Here is a 14,899-nt window from a genome sequence, read left to right as displayed (position 1 = left end):
ACAACTCTCCCCTAAGGGTAAAAACTGAATCCTATCTTCACATATGAAATAAAATGACACATCCCTCTTCCCTTCGACTAACCTTGTAAACCAAAGACATGCAATGCATTGTAAGCAGCGATGGGCATGATTAGTATGCAAAATGTATTTTTTTAATGATTTGGTTATTAAATACTCCTGTCATTAACATGCATGCACTGATTTGTTGTTTGGTCCATCAGAACACAGAGGTCCACCATCAGGCACCAATTCTGCAAGACAGAGCCCAGCTCCACAACACCGAGCCATGGGACAAGCGCAGCCCAACTACGGGACTTTGGAAAGGTAAAATTACTAGATGTTCACCAATTATTGCTTACTTAGTGGAGGCTTCCTGGCTGTATAATATAATACCCAGTGCCTGGGAGCCTCCATGTTTAGTAAAAGTATTGAGCCTTTTAGTGATTTGTATGCCTGTGTTGTTTTCTCTCTGTTGCTTTTGTAGGTAGTAGATAAAATATGTTTGTGTTATTGATGTATGGTATTACATCATAAAATGTCTTCTCGGGTGCTGCAGTAGCTCTAATGAGCTCTTCTTCTTGTCTACAGGAGCACCTTAGATGCTGATGGCAGTAAGGCAGACCCTTCTGCTTCCTACCGTTTTTTATGGCCTGATCACAAGTGTGACACTGGACTCCCTGTGCCTGCAGGAAGCCGACACTCCCAGGTATGGAATGAAAGTTATTTGAACTAACAGCCTTCTGGCATCAAAAGCCCTACATCACTCTTGTACAGCTGTCAGAGTGTCAGCTCTTGTTAAATTCAGTTCCTATCAACCTCCAAAGCTGCGTAAGGTAGTAAAAAGTTTTAGTTCACGTGCCGACTGCTGGTCAACGCCTCATGCCTTATATTTCCATTTAAAGTAAAAGTTTCCACTAAAGGATCTTGTTGCTGCTTAAAGTAAATGTCTTGGTCATCTGAGTCAAAGGTAATGGACATTTTATTGAAAATAATTATAGCATACATTCATTCTCTGTACTGAACTCTAAATCAGTGGAGTAAATTCATCTATGTTCTGTGCAAAATCAGGAGGAAAAAGAAAACTATCCCTAACTCTGTCCATCACCTGTGTTCTTGACACAGGAGGACTTCCGTATGAAGTGCAGCAGCTGTGAAGTTAATTAATACACCCTATTTTGGTGGGGAACAATAAGAGGATGTATGACAATAAGAGGAGACGCTTGACTGTATTCTCAAGGGATTCATTAACTTTTGAGGACTGTAACAAGACATGATGTTCCCAGTGTAAATATCATGTTGCCACACTGTCCTCCCTTAACCATGTTCATCTTAACCTTCTTTTTATATAATAGGATGGGCTACTGCTAAAAAAAAAATGATTAATTTTTAAAGGACCCGTAGACTTATTCATTGGATGAAAGCATAAACTTGATTAGTGAATTTCCTACTTAAAAGATTGCTGAAAGCGGTTGTATGTCTCAATATGTATAGCTTGAAGGAGACATGAGAGAGTTGATGTGATAGAAACATTTACATTTTTCAGTTCCAGGTGTTAAACCATGGACGGCTAGGCCAATTTGTATAGTTTTTGCTATACTTAGATTTAGGTGACAACCGTATATAGGTTTCCCGAGGTAAAGGTTACACTTTACCTCGGGAAACCTATATATTTTTCAAGACATATTAGCTATTCACGTCCCTAGGCATGGAAAAAATGTGCTGATAACATTATAATGGTCTAAATACAAAAAAGTATTTTTTCCTCTGTCCCCCTATATACCAAACCAAATAGTAAAAGTGGTTAAACGTATTTTTATTTAATAGCCCCCTTTTGTACATCTGTTATACCCACCAGTTCCCCTCTTTAGCTGAAGGTGATGGGATTAAATGAGCTGAAATCAAACGTTATTTCGACTCTGTTTATAAAACATGTCCTGTGGCTACTCAGAAGAATGCTTAAGGTAACTGGCAAGAAATATCAGCTTCTCATAGCATATCAACTTTGTGTTGCTTATTAGTGTAGGATTGTTTCTGGTGTCAAGTCCTTTTTACCATCCAAATCATAGTTCACTTAACGGTTGCTTACTTTCATGTTTTTATTTTGGTTTTGTTTTTAGAGTGCAGGTTGCTATCCCGTAGAGCTTGAAAGAGGACCAAGGGGCTTCGGATTCAGCCTCAGAGGAGGAAAGGAATATAACATGGGGCTGTTTATACTCCGCCTTGCAGAAGATGGCCCAGCCATTAAAGACGGGCGTATTCATGTAGGTGATACTTAATGATCTGGCAACACGTTCTCATGAGCCTATGTAAAACAATGTGACAATCCCAGGGATTAACAAAAAGGCAGCCCCACGAGCACTGACTGTAAATCCTACAATGCTCCTTACTTTCTGAAAGCTAGTTGTTGTTTTGTTTATCCATTCTTCTCTTACATCTGGAAGATGCCAGACCTGCAACTAGAATGATTAACGCACAGGCGAAAGGAAGATTTGATTTACACCATATTGTGTCTACAGAGGCAGAAGTTATTGAGTGTGGGAGAGCAGAGATCACATCCATTAGCTGTGCAGGATCTGCTTACTTGTCATACACTGTATGTAATAGCAAAGGGATCCGTGAGCAGAATACTTGTCGCACACCTTTTCCAGACTGTCAGATTTATTAAAGATATCCCTGGGCAGAATTATTTTCTGTATGCTTTTTCCAGACCGTAAGGTTTATTAGGCAGATCCACGTTTTGCAGAGTTTGCAGTGCTTTGCAGTGTGTGCCTAAAGGTATAATCACAGCCAAACCGGATTCATCTTTTTTTTTTTTTTTTCTCTAAGTATACTCTCACAATTTTCATAACATTTTTGTCTGCATTATCCCAAAATTTCCCTGGTATGGAAAATGGTTATAGCTGTATTGATCCAGGACAAGATGGAGTCTTAAGTCAAATGCGATATTCACCCGTCACCATAAAATATGCTTTTGTCAGAGGGAATTCTGTCTGAAGAGACCTCTGATGTCCTGAAATCTGATGTACCTTTACATCTTTTTCAATGTTGGCCCAACAAAAGGGTATGGCCTCCGACTAAAGGCTCAAAGCAAGTACATCAGAGAATATGCTTATAAACAAACATACATTCAGCTCATCTCAGGTTTCCATGGTGACTGCTCCATATTGCCCCAGAAAAGCTATTTATAAATCTTGCAATTGTGTATTATGTACTGCCATCAGTGTATTTGCTAAGTAGTTGCTATAAGTAATGGTCAACCAGGTGTACATGGACAGTAATTGTGTGTGCAGAGGACATTGCTTGCTGTTTACATGAAATCACACATGAGGTGACTCGCTGCTTTCTACTCACATTTGAGTAAACTTTCTGTTCTTTTTTTTATATTGTTTTTTTTTTTAATCTCTTATTGTTCTCATCCTCTCTGGAAGCTTCATGCTTTTATTGTCTATGTGTGAAGAGTAATAAAAAAAACGACAGGGGTGGACACAGAAGAATAAAAAAGGTCAGCAGTCTACAGGCAAAAAAAATCTAGCAACAGATGTGAACTGTCTGTAAGCGGAATAAGAGCTATTAATACAGATATTTGTTTTAATATATTTCATTTACCATTTCCTTCATCTTACATGTGCCCTGAACTCCCCTATCTAAACCACCCTCCATTGTCATAAGGCAATGCTTTCCATTAAAGGCTTGTTGAAACCATTTTTTTATATAAATGAATGGGTATGTGCAGTTTACTTGATGAGATTGTAAAGAAACAAAAGCGTTTAGTTGTGCCGGGCATAGCTGTGCAGTTCTAGTCGATATGTAGTGTATGTGGTGACCAATAACTCATCTTATTGTTTTACCAGGTTGGTGACCAGATAGTTGAAATTAACGGAGAACCAACACAAGGCATCACTCACACACGAGCCATTGAGCTGATTCAGGCTGGGGGAACCAAAGTTCTCCTCTTACTAAGACCGGGAACAGGGCTAATTCCGGACCACAGTGAGTCATTAATCTGTTTGTTTTCCCATTATATCCACAATTGCAAATGCTTTAAAAACCATGTTGACCATTTCTTCATGTAAATTACGCATTGAAGTCCATTTTGCAGACTCCAGTGTATGTCCTTGCATGAAAATCTTTGCGCACATTCTTTAATTATTGGTGTAAGCAAAAAGATTTCTGTTTTGCCATCACTGAGACTAGGAAGTGTAAGCAGGAATCATCCTTAAATATTCTATATGCACTCCCGATGAAATCAGTGCAAATAATTGCAGTTAGCTAGTGCTTTCTGAGCATTGATATTCAACTTCCATGCATGAGATTGCTTGTAAGGTACAAATAAGGTAGTGCAATGAAATGAAAAAAGTACTTCTTATTTATTAAGTCCCTATATTGCAAATTATTTTACTTTGGCTCAAGGAAATTGCTGTGAGTGTAGTGAGGGTCACCCCAAGTAGGCATTTCTTCATCCCAATGGAACAACCTTTCATCTAATGAAGAATTTCTCTTTTTTCCCCGAATGCCTAAAGATTCCACAGAGCAAGACAGCAATGTTTAATTGTATTTTAAAATTCTAAAAAAATCAGTTTACAATTATCTGTTTTGATGTAAAATCTTTAGTGACCCACCTCTAGCTGATCTGGCAGCTAAAAAAACTTTTCCAGTATGAATATGTTTTTATTTAGAGATCCAGTTGCTATATGTTTAGCAGATAACCACTTTCTGTGTCAAACATTCAACGACAAGAAGTCAAGATTAATATTAACCTGCGAACAACTATTCTTCTTCCTGCCACGAATGCTCATGAATGTCTGGTGTAAGCTGTTGCTAGCTATGCTTTGGTGATGTCAATATTCTGTTCCAGGCTTGTTTTCCTTCTCCTCAGGTTTGGCTCCTTCCAGCCTCTGCTCCTACGTGAAACCTGATCAGCAATAAGGCTTTCTCGTGCTTTTCTTGGTCTTTCCCTTAAAGACTTGGTAAATGTGCATGTCTCATGATTCATCTTTTTTTCTGAACCTTTATCTGTCCACTGTCTTGTCTGCTAAAACTGCATGCATTTGCTCACTAAAATATGTCATGTGGCACAACAAATACGTTGAAATTTAGTACAGGTTGGAGCCTTCTTACATTTCAGAGGATACCAGCATTGATGGCGGCAGCCGTAGGATTAGTGTTATCAAAAGCGTGATAAAATTATGTTTAAATCTTCCTTAAATATTTGACATGATTTTTAGATTACATATTCAGGTTCCAAGCTTTTGCTGTAACATATTTTGAAGGAATGGGGGGGGCAAGTATTTTAATTAGTGTTCATTTTGCACATAGAGCTGTAACTTTTAGACATTTTGCATCTATGCTTTCTAATTGTATTGCTTACTTTTTGATATATTTAAATAGCTTATCCAAATCATTTAATGCATCCAGAAGTTACATAGCAAATAAATACTTAGATCCATCCAAGTGTTTAACCCATGTAACAGTAGCTTATGCAGATGCATTTAATTAAGGCTTAAATAGGTTGAGACCAGCTTTGTCAAAACAGCTTGCATCTATCTGATGATGGTACAGTAGAAAGCGGCTGCATGTTGGCATCATCCTTGCATGATCTGCATGTAACATGTACATCTGTTTACATGTAACTCACCACCTCTTTAATTTTTATATTTGTGTAAATGTAAACTGTCTCTGTCACTTCTAGTAAACATGTTCTTTTAGCGATAGGAAAGCAAGCACTTTTTGGCCCTAATGATGGGGTAAATACATTATATGCAGTGTTTAAATCAAGCGTTTGGCAAAATACCACTTTTCATACTTTCCATGTGTCACATGAACCTCCCATACCTTAAGAGGTAAAATTATTGTAAGAACTTGTTCCGTTTCTCATGAAGGGTGCCTTTTGTTAGAAAGGTGTACACATTATCCCTTTTATATATAAGCATGTTCTTGATTCCAATAAATAAAAAGACATGTAATTTCTGCAAAAGGATGCTAGGTTGCATGCAGTTTTAACTTCCTTTGTCACAGGTTTAAGACTAACTATTCAAATCTTATTTGACTACATATCTGTAAACTATTCAGAGTTTTCAAAAAGTTTCCCAGTGTCTCAGTGAGTGCTTAGCCCGGTCCTTAAGGGGTTAATGTAAACAAAAATATATGACACACTATATCAGGGGTGTCCAAGTTTTTCCTGCAGCGGGCTACTTCATCAGAAATGTATATGTTCGGAGGCTGCACTCAATATTTATTCTAGGAATGCACCAAAATGAAAATTCTGGATCTAAACAGAAAATGACCCCCCCCCATCTTTTAAAATAAAATTAAAAAAAACCCCACACTTTTAATAAAAGTAACACACCAAAATTGTACAAACAAATAAAATAACAATGTTAATTCCAACATGTACTGGTTGCCTGGGCATGATAGGAGTGTGATTGCTGTTAACAATCATATATAAATTGATATTGTTGTATTCTTTGTCCAATTTTGGTCTGTTACTTACTTTTAATAAATGTGTGGTGTTATCACCAAAATTGGACAAAAAAATACAATAACAATATTAATATATATAAAATTGCTAACAGCAATCACACTCCTATCATGCCCAGGCAACCAGTAAATGCAGGAACCTGGGCATGATAGGACTGTGATTGCTGTTAGCAATCACACTCCTATCATTCCAAGTAAGCCAATACATGCTGAAACCTGGCTAGCTGCCCCCTTGTGTATTGACGCTGCCAGCAGTATTGGGTCATACCCATACACATCCATGCTATCACACATACTGATTCATATACTCATTCATTCACAGATTCATTCCCTCAATCGTGCATACAACCCCACCCTCTTACCTGCACTGCAGATCTCTCACTTGCAGACTTATGCAGGAGCTGCTGCTTCCCACGGTGTAGCTCGCAAGCAACTTCTCTTGTGCTGAACAGCGGAAGCAGGAATGGGCACCAAGCCAGTTAGCTTTTTTCCAATCCACTAAGCAACAACAAAACAATTTCATCTTGGAATTGCAAACTGACAAAAGATAGAAACATTAATTAGTGTGGTAACCAAAAATCACTATATCTCATTAAATCGTAACATTTGCAGATTGTCAGTGAGTCTGAACTCCAACAAGTGAATATACTGCAGTTACAGGATTAAACTGTATGCAGTTCCCATTCTAAATGTTGAAGAAGGCAAAATTCACCTCCTATTTAGAAATATAAAAATAAAAATGTTAGGGCTGCAACTAACGATTATTTTAATAATCGATTAATCGGCCGATTATTTTTTCGATTAATCGATTAATCGGATAAAAAAAACAATATGCAAATTTTTTGTTTATTTAAAAGAATTTAATGAACTGGATGTTAAAAAACAACTTAAAATTTACATTAACATTCTTATTTTGTTATGATGTAATAAAAAACAATATTTTCAAAGTACAAGAACCCAAACACAATATTTATGAAACAAAATAACCCCAAACATTCTGAAAAGAGGTGGACTATTACTGTTCAAGAAACTTTGCCCCAGCACTTTGCACTTTGCACCCAGCACTTTGCACCCAGCACTTTGCACCCAGCACTTTGCACCCAGCACTTTGCACCCAGCCCTGGCACTTTGCACCCAGCACTTTGCACCCATCACTTTGCCCCAGCCCTGGCACTTTGCATCCAGCACTTTGCACCCAGCATTCAGCACTTTGCACCAGCACTTTGCACTTTGCACCCAGCCCTGGCACTTTGCACCCAGCACTTTGCACCCAGCCCTGGCACTTTGCACCCAGCACTGGCACTTTGCACCCAGCACTTTGCACTGTGCCCCTGCACCCAGTCTCTAACTCTGCCCTGCACCCAGCCCTGCCCCCACATTCTGCCCTGCCCCCACACTCACACTCTGCCCTGCACCCACTCTGCCCTGCACCCACACTCACACCCTGCCCTGCATCCCCACCCCCACTCTGCCCTGCACCCAGTCTCCCACTCTGCTCTGCACCCACACTCACACCCTGCATCCCCACCCCCACTCTGCCCTGCACCCAGTCTCCTGCCCTGCACCCCCCACCCCCACTCTGCCCTGCACCCCCACCCCCACTCTGCCCTGCACCCCCACCCCCACTCTGCCCTGCACCCACACTCACGAACCGCTCTGTGCGAATGGAGCCACTCGCACAGAGCGAACCGCTCTGTGCGAATGGAGCCACTCGCACAGAGCGAACCGCTCTGTGCGAATGGAGCCACTCGCACAGAGCGAACCGCTCTGTGCGAATGGAGCCACTCGCACAGAGCGAACCGCTCTGTGCGAATGGAGCCACTCGCACAGAGCGAACCGCTCTGTGCGAATGGAGCCACTCGCACAGAGCGAACCGCTCTGTGCGAATGGAGCCACTCGCACAGAGCGAACCGCTCTGTGCGAGTGGAGCCACTCGCACAGAGCGAACCGCTCTGTGCGAGTGGCTCCATTCGCACAGAGCGATTCGCTCTGTGCGATCCGTGCACATAGACATGAAGAATACTTACCTCCGGAACGCGTCACATCCGTCACGTAGCTAAAAGAAGGCGGAGACTGCAGAGCGTGTAGCAGAAGCGGGGAACGCTCGCGGAGGTAAGTAAAAGGAGCCGAGTGCTCCAACAACGAATTGATCACTCGATTAATCGATAACGGAAATCGTTATCGATGATTTCCGTTATCGATTATTATCGATTTTATCGATTCGTTGTTTCAGCTCTAAAAAATGTATTTACCACCTCTTGCTGCTGGTGTCCTCAGTATAATTGAGGAATTATAAATCTAGTTTCAGTGGAGAACATTAAGTGACAACACTGTACATTAAGTTAAGCAATTGTTGTAAAATGTCAATTGTAAATATGAAGAATACTAAAATTTAGAGAGTTTACTGGAAATAATTAATAGTCAGAAAAATGATCATTGATTATTATAAGAAAGTGATCCTGATCACAAGGGATCTCTCCTCTTTTTCTTTACATTTTTAAATGCAAACCTTATAGCTATAATTCACTCCCATGGATTAAAACTCTCCAATAAGGATTATGGGTGTTCTTTATTATAATCAGGAGATAAATAGTGTGGTTTAGCAAATTTCTATAAATGTTTCCTTTATTCACCACCAAGAGGGGGTTTTAGTTGCTGACCAATAACGAAACCAAAACTCTAACTCAAAAATGTCAAAAGGCCATAAAAGTTTATTACGCATCTACTAAAGATTGTGTCAAACATCCATTTTTGTGGAATTGGTCTTGACATTCTGGCTCCAGAATACCAGACATCAAAATCATTGGTCAGATTTGTTCCTTAAAAATAAACTAATTATCTTTGGAAATAGTGATATCCTAGATTTTTTTAAAAAAATCCTAAAATACTTTTAGAATTGGGTATAAACGCACATAACAAAATGTATACTGTATGATATATGTGTAGTCTAATATTGCTGTAATGCAGTGACAGTGATACACAAGATACAATAAAATACTATATATGATATAAAAAATATCTAGGTATACTATGCCACATTAGTCAATTTTAATATGAGAGGAGAAGCAGATTATAACTTGCTTTAAAATAGAATACCTATTTTAAATAACAATTTTATATGTTTAGTGGATAATTAGAAATAATTGGTAATGAAAAAAATTGAAATTCACATTCTGAAGTAGCTGCACAATAAATGTAATAAGGATATACCTGGAAATGCATCTAGTTTCTCCAAGAACAACTTTATTCTCAGTTTAAGAAAGAATTTAACAATTTGTATGATGTTAAAGAAAACAAGATGGCTCTGACGCCAAGATGATATGTTATCGAACACAAAATGGACGATCGTTGTCACGTCTTATATTACTATTGGCGGAACAGTGATCTCCCCAAGTGTAAGCGTGATAATCTGTACAATATAAGAGGGACTTATGTTATTTATAAAATCTTAACCCATTAATTTGTAGGTATGACTGGCAAAGGCTTATTAAATAAAGTACTCATATTAGGCACACTTGTGTCGGGGCCAAAAGAGAGTTTATAATAGGAAAAAGCAAGTAAAATACAATGTATCAGTGATGTTATTTAGACATTTTAGGTTCCATTTACCTTATGTCCCCGTGTATTTTTGACTGAAGCTCAAATGTTGGGTCTGTCCATGTGAGAGTTTGAAAGAAGGGTTAAAGAAATTGCGTAGATTAGAGGGAAAATCTGGATTTATACAGTGTTCTAAATCATAGCTCTGATGTGTTTTCTATTTTTACTTTAATACCGATTTCTGTAGAGTAGACATTTCTTTACTAAGTAGCTTGCACATAGAAGATAATGCATGGATCTGCCAATCACTATAAGATTTACCATCATCTCTTTAAGTACTCTGAGTAGGCTTACTCAATCAACTAAATGGTGAATGTAGAGACAAGTGTCCTTGTATTCATAGCTTAATGTCTTTGTTTTCTTTATCTTTTGTTATTATTTAGATGAACTGGATACTCATCTTCCATCTACGAGTGTAATATATGATGACCTCTCAGCACATGCATCAACCTCACAAATAAGTCCCACTCCTGGAGTGTATTTGTCAGCACCAAATGATGACGCAGTGAACGTTCAGGAAGAAGTGTCTGTGCCAAAAGACCACTCTTCAGGAAACAAAGACATCACAGTATTGGATGAAAACACTGTCCTAGACAAGGAATCAATAAAGCTAGATAAGATGCTTTCTGTCCAGAATAAAGAATCGCAAAACGAAAAGACTATAAGCCCCAAAAACACTAGTAAAAGTAACCATCCGGATACAGAAAAGGAGAGCAGCACAAGAAGAGGTAGATCTGTAAGTCCAAGGAAATCAGATGGCAAAAGCTCAAAGGAGCGATCTGAAAAAAGTCCTAGGCAAACAGAGTCTAGAAGAACCCATAAGGAAACCAGAGAGAGATCTTTAAGCCCTAGAAAGGCGCAAAATAAAAAAGCTGAGGGCGTTTCTGATATTGGAAATCAAACAAAAGAACAAACTAGGGGACACAGAGAAAGGTCTGCAAGCCCTAAAAAGTCTTACAGGAAGGAAGATGCTCATAAATTAAGTGAAGAAAAACACAAAGACAAAATGCAGAAATCTCCACACAATCCCCACAGGACCACCACTAAACCCGAAAGTGGTGACCATGCCTGGGAGAGAAAAGAGAAGTCAAGAAGAGACGAGATGTTAGAAAAAACAAAGACAGAGGAAAAACATGAAAAATCTAGGAAAGATGAGAGGGAGGAAAAAATCAGGAGGGATGAAAGAGATGTTAGATCAAGGAGAGATGACAAATCCAGGAGAGACGAGAAGGACGACAGATCCAGGAAGGAAGACAGAGGTGAAAAATCTCATCGAGAAGAGCATGTTGAAAAATCCAGTAAAGGAGACAGAGATGACAAGTCCAAGAGAGAATATAGACACGACAAAAACAGGAAAGAAGAAACAAGTGAAAAAAGGTCAGATGAAAAATCCCGGAGAGATGACAAAATAGTGAGAGAAGAAAAGAGTGAGAAAAAGACAGACGAAAAGCATGAAAGATCCAGGAGAGACGACAAAATAGTGAGAGGAGAAAAGAGTGAGAAAAAGACAGACGAAAAGCTTGAAAAACCCAGGAGAGACGACAAAACCAGGAGAGATGAAATAAATGAGAAAAAGACAGATGAGAGGCATGAGAAATCGATGAAAGACGACAAATCCAGGAAAGAAGAAATAAGTGAGAAAAAGACAGATGAAAGACATGAGAAATCCAAGAGAGAAGAAAAGCAAAACCTCCAAGAAGCAAATGTCAAAAGGCATGCAGAACATAAAAGCAGGAATGTTGATGAGAAATTACCAAAATATATAACCAAGCATGACAAAAATAGATCCGAGGCTGATCAATCCAAAAAAGAGGGATCAACCGCAATGGTTAAGCAGCAGCCACATGGCTTGGTATCGAAAATGGAACAAACAGAGAAAAACAGGCCCAGAGAACCCATCGTTTCAAATACAGAGCCACCCACAGCAGAAAATCTAGATAAAACCAAAGATGAAGAAAAATGGAAGGTAGGACCCAAGAAGACACACATTACTCCAGGACCATGGAAACTACCCAGTGCTGACAAAATCACAGATGCTGACACTTTGAATATATAAGCCCTGAGTGTACATTTTGTTCAGTGCAGCTCTTGTGTTTGCCACATCATTAGATGATGTATGGTTCATGGAGCATGAAAAATAATATAAAAGACGTTTGGGATTTGCTTGTTGTGAATGGTCTTCCACAAGTCTGTGTAAATCTGTGAAGAAGTCTTGCTGTCCTTTTTTGACACTGTGCTGCTAAAAAAAAAAAAAAAAAAAAAGAGCTTTGGACAAGTGTTGTATAGATCCCGAATGCATTCATTGAACTCTGCCAATGTAATTGTAACTTCCCTTCCTGTGCCAATTTATCTATCAGCTCCTTTCTGTTCATTTTTCTGTCTGTTTAAAGTCTCTGTTAGCCAAAAACAAACGTATATCATGGATCACTGTAACATGAAATGTATTTGACTAGCATGTTGCATGTTTGCATACCATAACAAATCATTGCAAAGGTTTTTTTTGTCAGTCGCGGCAAAGAAAGAGTAGCACATTGGCACTGGCTAGTATTACGTGCACATATCCCCTGATAATCAACACATTTCTTTATGTTACATGTCTCTTACTATAATGACGTAAGCATTACATATGCTGAGCTCACCGGATATCTGCTTTTAATACCTGGTTACTGCTTGCAAGAGGAGAAGGGTTACACAAGCTCCCATGACGTATCACGAGCAAGCGATTTTGCCAACGAAAGATTAAATGATTTTTATTTATTTTTTTATATAAATTTTGTCCCAAATAATAATCTCTGCCTCCATAACCAATGCCTGGTTGTATTTCAATATAGAAAGAAACGGTTGATTAATATATGCAGTAGATTTAAGAATTTTATTGCCTTTTTAAACCATGTTTCTTGTTTAATTTAATTACAGGCATTTGGAGTGGGATGGCTTTTAGATCAGTAGACTGCAGTCTGATATATACATTTTATTTAAGGTTTTTAAGGAAATTGTGTACATGATGTTGGCTGACATGCGGTGTCAAAAAATCTAAATATTTGCCTGAACAACATAATTATGTTTTTTTACCTTTTAACTTAATCTTCTATAGTTCAGACTCCTTGAGCAACTATAAATACAATTTCATGATTCTTTTAAATATTTATGTGGCTTTTCAAATACATGAAGATAGATTCTTGTTTTTACATATAGCAAGATGGACAGAAAAGCTCATGTAACGTAAAAATAGATTTACCAATTTTAAAGTTTCCTGGGTCTGCCAATAGAGAAGATATTAGTGTGTTTCTATTATTTATCCAACTTTATTTAATCAAATTTTACCGTGACTGGTTACCTAAAAGCATTTTAGTTTTTTTTTTTTAGAAAAAGCTATTTTAATATAGACTTACTTTTAGGTACGTCTTTTTTTCTTTAGTCAAATAGAGGGGGGGGGATCATCACTTGCTCAGTGAAAAAGTATATATAACAAGTTATTCTCTCTGCCCACAGAACAAACAGTTGATCAGTTAGGGCATATCATCAACGCTTGAGGTTGGCTGTTATAGGAGTCAATTGAACATGTCAATCCATTGAACGCTACGTAAGAATTAATTCAGATTACATATGCGCAACCTAACATATGCTCAAGAACATCCCTGCCCTAATACACGTGTATTAGAATTAGTGAACAGTTAGATGTTTTAGCATTATACTCTAAAAGTCACATCATGGGGTAGCTCAGCTTCCAGTTCCTTACTTTTAGAACTGCATAGAAGAAACAATTATAATTTATTTCTAAGTGTTATAACATTGTGTAATGCTGTACAGTAATAAAGGTACACATCACGATGTGCACATATAAACCAGTGCAAAAGCAAATGACCTAGAAGCAATTTTTACATATCTGTATATGCAAAAATATTGTAATATCCTGGAAAATGTTTTTGTTTATCGGTGATTATCAAAGCAGTTATCAAACACCATCCAGACTTCGAGTACTCTGTTATGTTCCGACCTTTTCTGACTGGGTCATAACTGGTACTTGAACGCTGGACTCTGGAATCTTTACATAGAAAGGTAAGGAATGGTTAAAAGGGTTCTATATTTGTGCTAAATACCTCTGGTCTGCTATTTTTAATAATTGTGAATGTTGCTCTGCTTAGTAACCCTTTTACTGCAAGAGGGGTCAGCGACATTTTTTTTCCTCATTGCCTGATCCACCTTTTCAGCCAAAGGGTTAACCGCTAACGTATCGCACTACAATAATTACTGTGATTTGATTCAAACTGTGATCTCATCTGTTAACCTGTCTGAAGGATATCTTAACTCTTATGGGAACTGGTATTTCTTAAAAAAAAAATGTTGCCTTGAAATAGTAAGGGAATGAAGAATATTACTGGTTGTAAATGTTTATAAAATGTACAGCACCTATAAATATATATATATACATATATCTTTCCAAAGTATAGAATAGATCTGTAAAGCAGTTATTATTTTTTATATAGAAATATATATATATATGAGAAAAATACAGTAAATGGCCTTCAGTTCTTGCACTGTAAAATACAAAAAGCTGTATTATTTTGTTTTATTTTCCAATAATGCATTATATATATTGTATGTGTTAAACCGAAGCATCCTCCAGGTTTGAGAACTATTTTGCATTAAAATGAATACACCGAGCAAATTTGTCTTTGATTATTAAGATCTGATTAAATTAAGTATACTGATACATTTTATTTGTGTCTGTTTCTCTGCATGAAAAAAAAATAATTTGTTTTGCATATCACATCAAATTAAAATGAAATACTCTGTGTTTACTATATATCCCTTTGATAATTAG

At 37.8% G+C, this 14,899-nt stretch overlaps 1 protein-coding gene across 2 annotated transcripts in view; it reads left to right on the top strand.

The window, feature by feature from the left end:
- Window positions 1-12,222, top strand: part of MAGI3 (membrane associated guanylate kinase, WW and PDZ domain containing 3) — a 126,109-nt gene extending 113,887 nt beyond the window's left edge. The window contains exons 17-22 of one of the 2 annotated variants that reach the window (XM_053457618.1): window positions 222-324; window positions 589-706; window positions 2,118-2,261; window positions 3,852-3,990; window positions 4,877-4,967; window positions 10,458-10,589. In XM_053457618.1, the coding sequence (XP_053313593.1) occupies window positions 222-324; window positions 589-706; window positions 2,118-2,261; window positions 3,852-3,990; window positions 4,877-4,926 (554 nt within the window). In that variant the 3' untranslated portion in view covers window positions 4,927-4,967; window positions 10,458-10,589. Of the gene's footprint in view, window positions 1-221; window positions 325-588; window positions 707-2,117; window positions 2,262-3,851; window positions 3,991-4,876; window positions 4,968-10,457 lie in introns of both variants that reach the window. The other variant, XM_053457617.1, reaches the window with a different exon arrangement.
- Window positions 12,223-14,899: the final 2,677 nt, after the last annotated feature.

This window comes from Spea bombifrons, chromosome 2, assembly GCF_027358695.1.
Source record: "Spea bombifrons isolate aSpeBom1 chromosome 2, aSpeBom1.2.pri, whole genome shotgun sequence".
Taxonomy (NCBI): domain Eukaryota; kingdom Metazoa; phylum Chordata; class Amphibia; order Anura; family Pelobatidae; genus Spea; species Spea bombifrons.
This window is presented reverse-complemented; position numbering and strand designations above follow the sequence as displayed.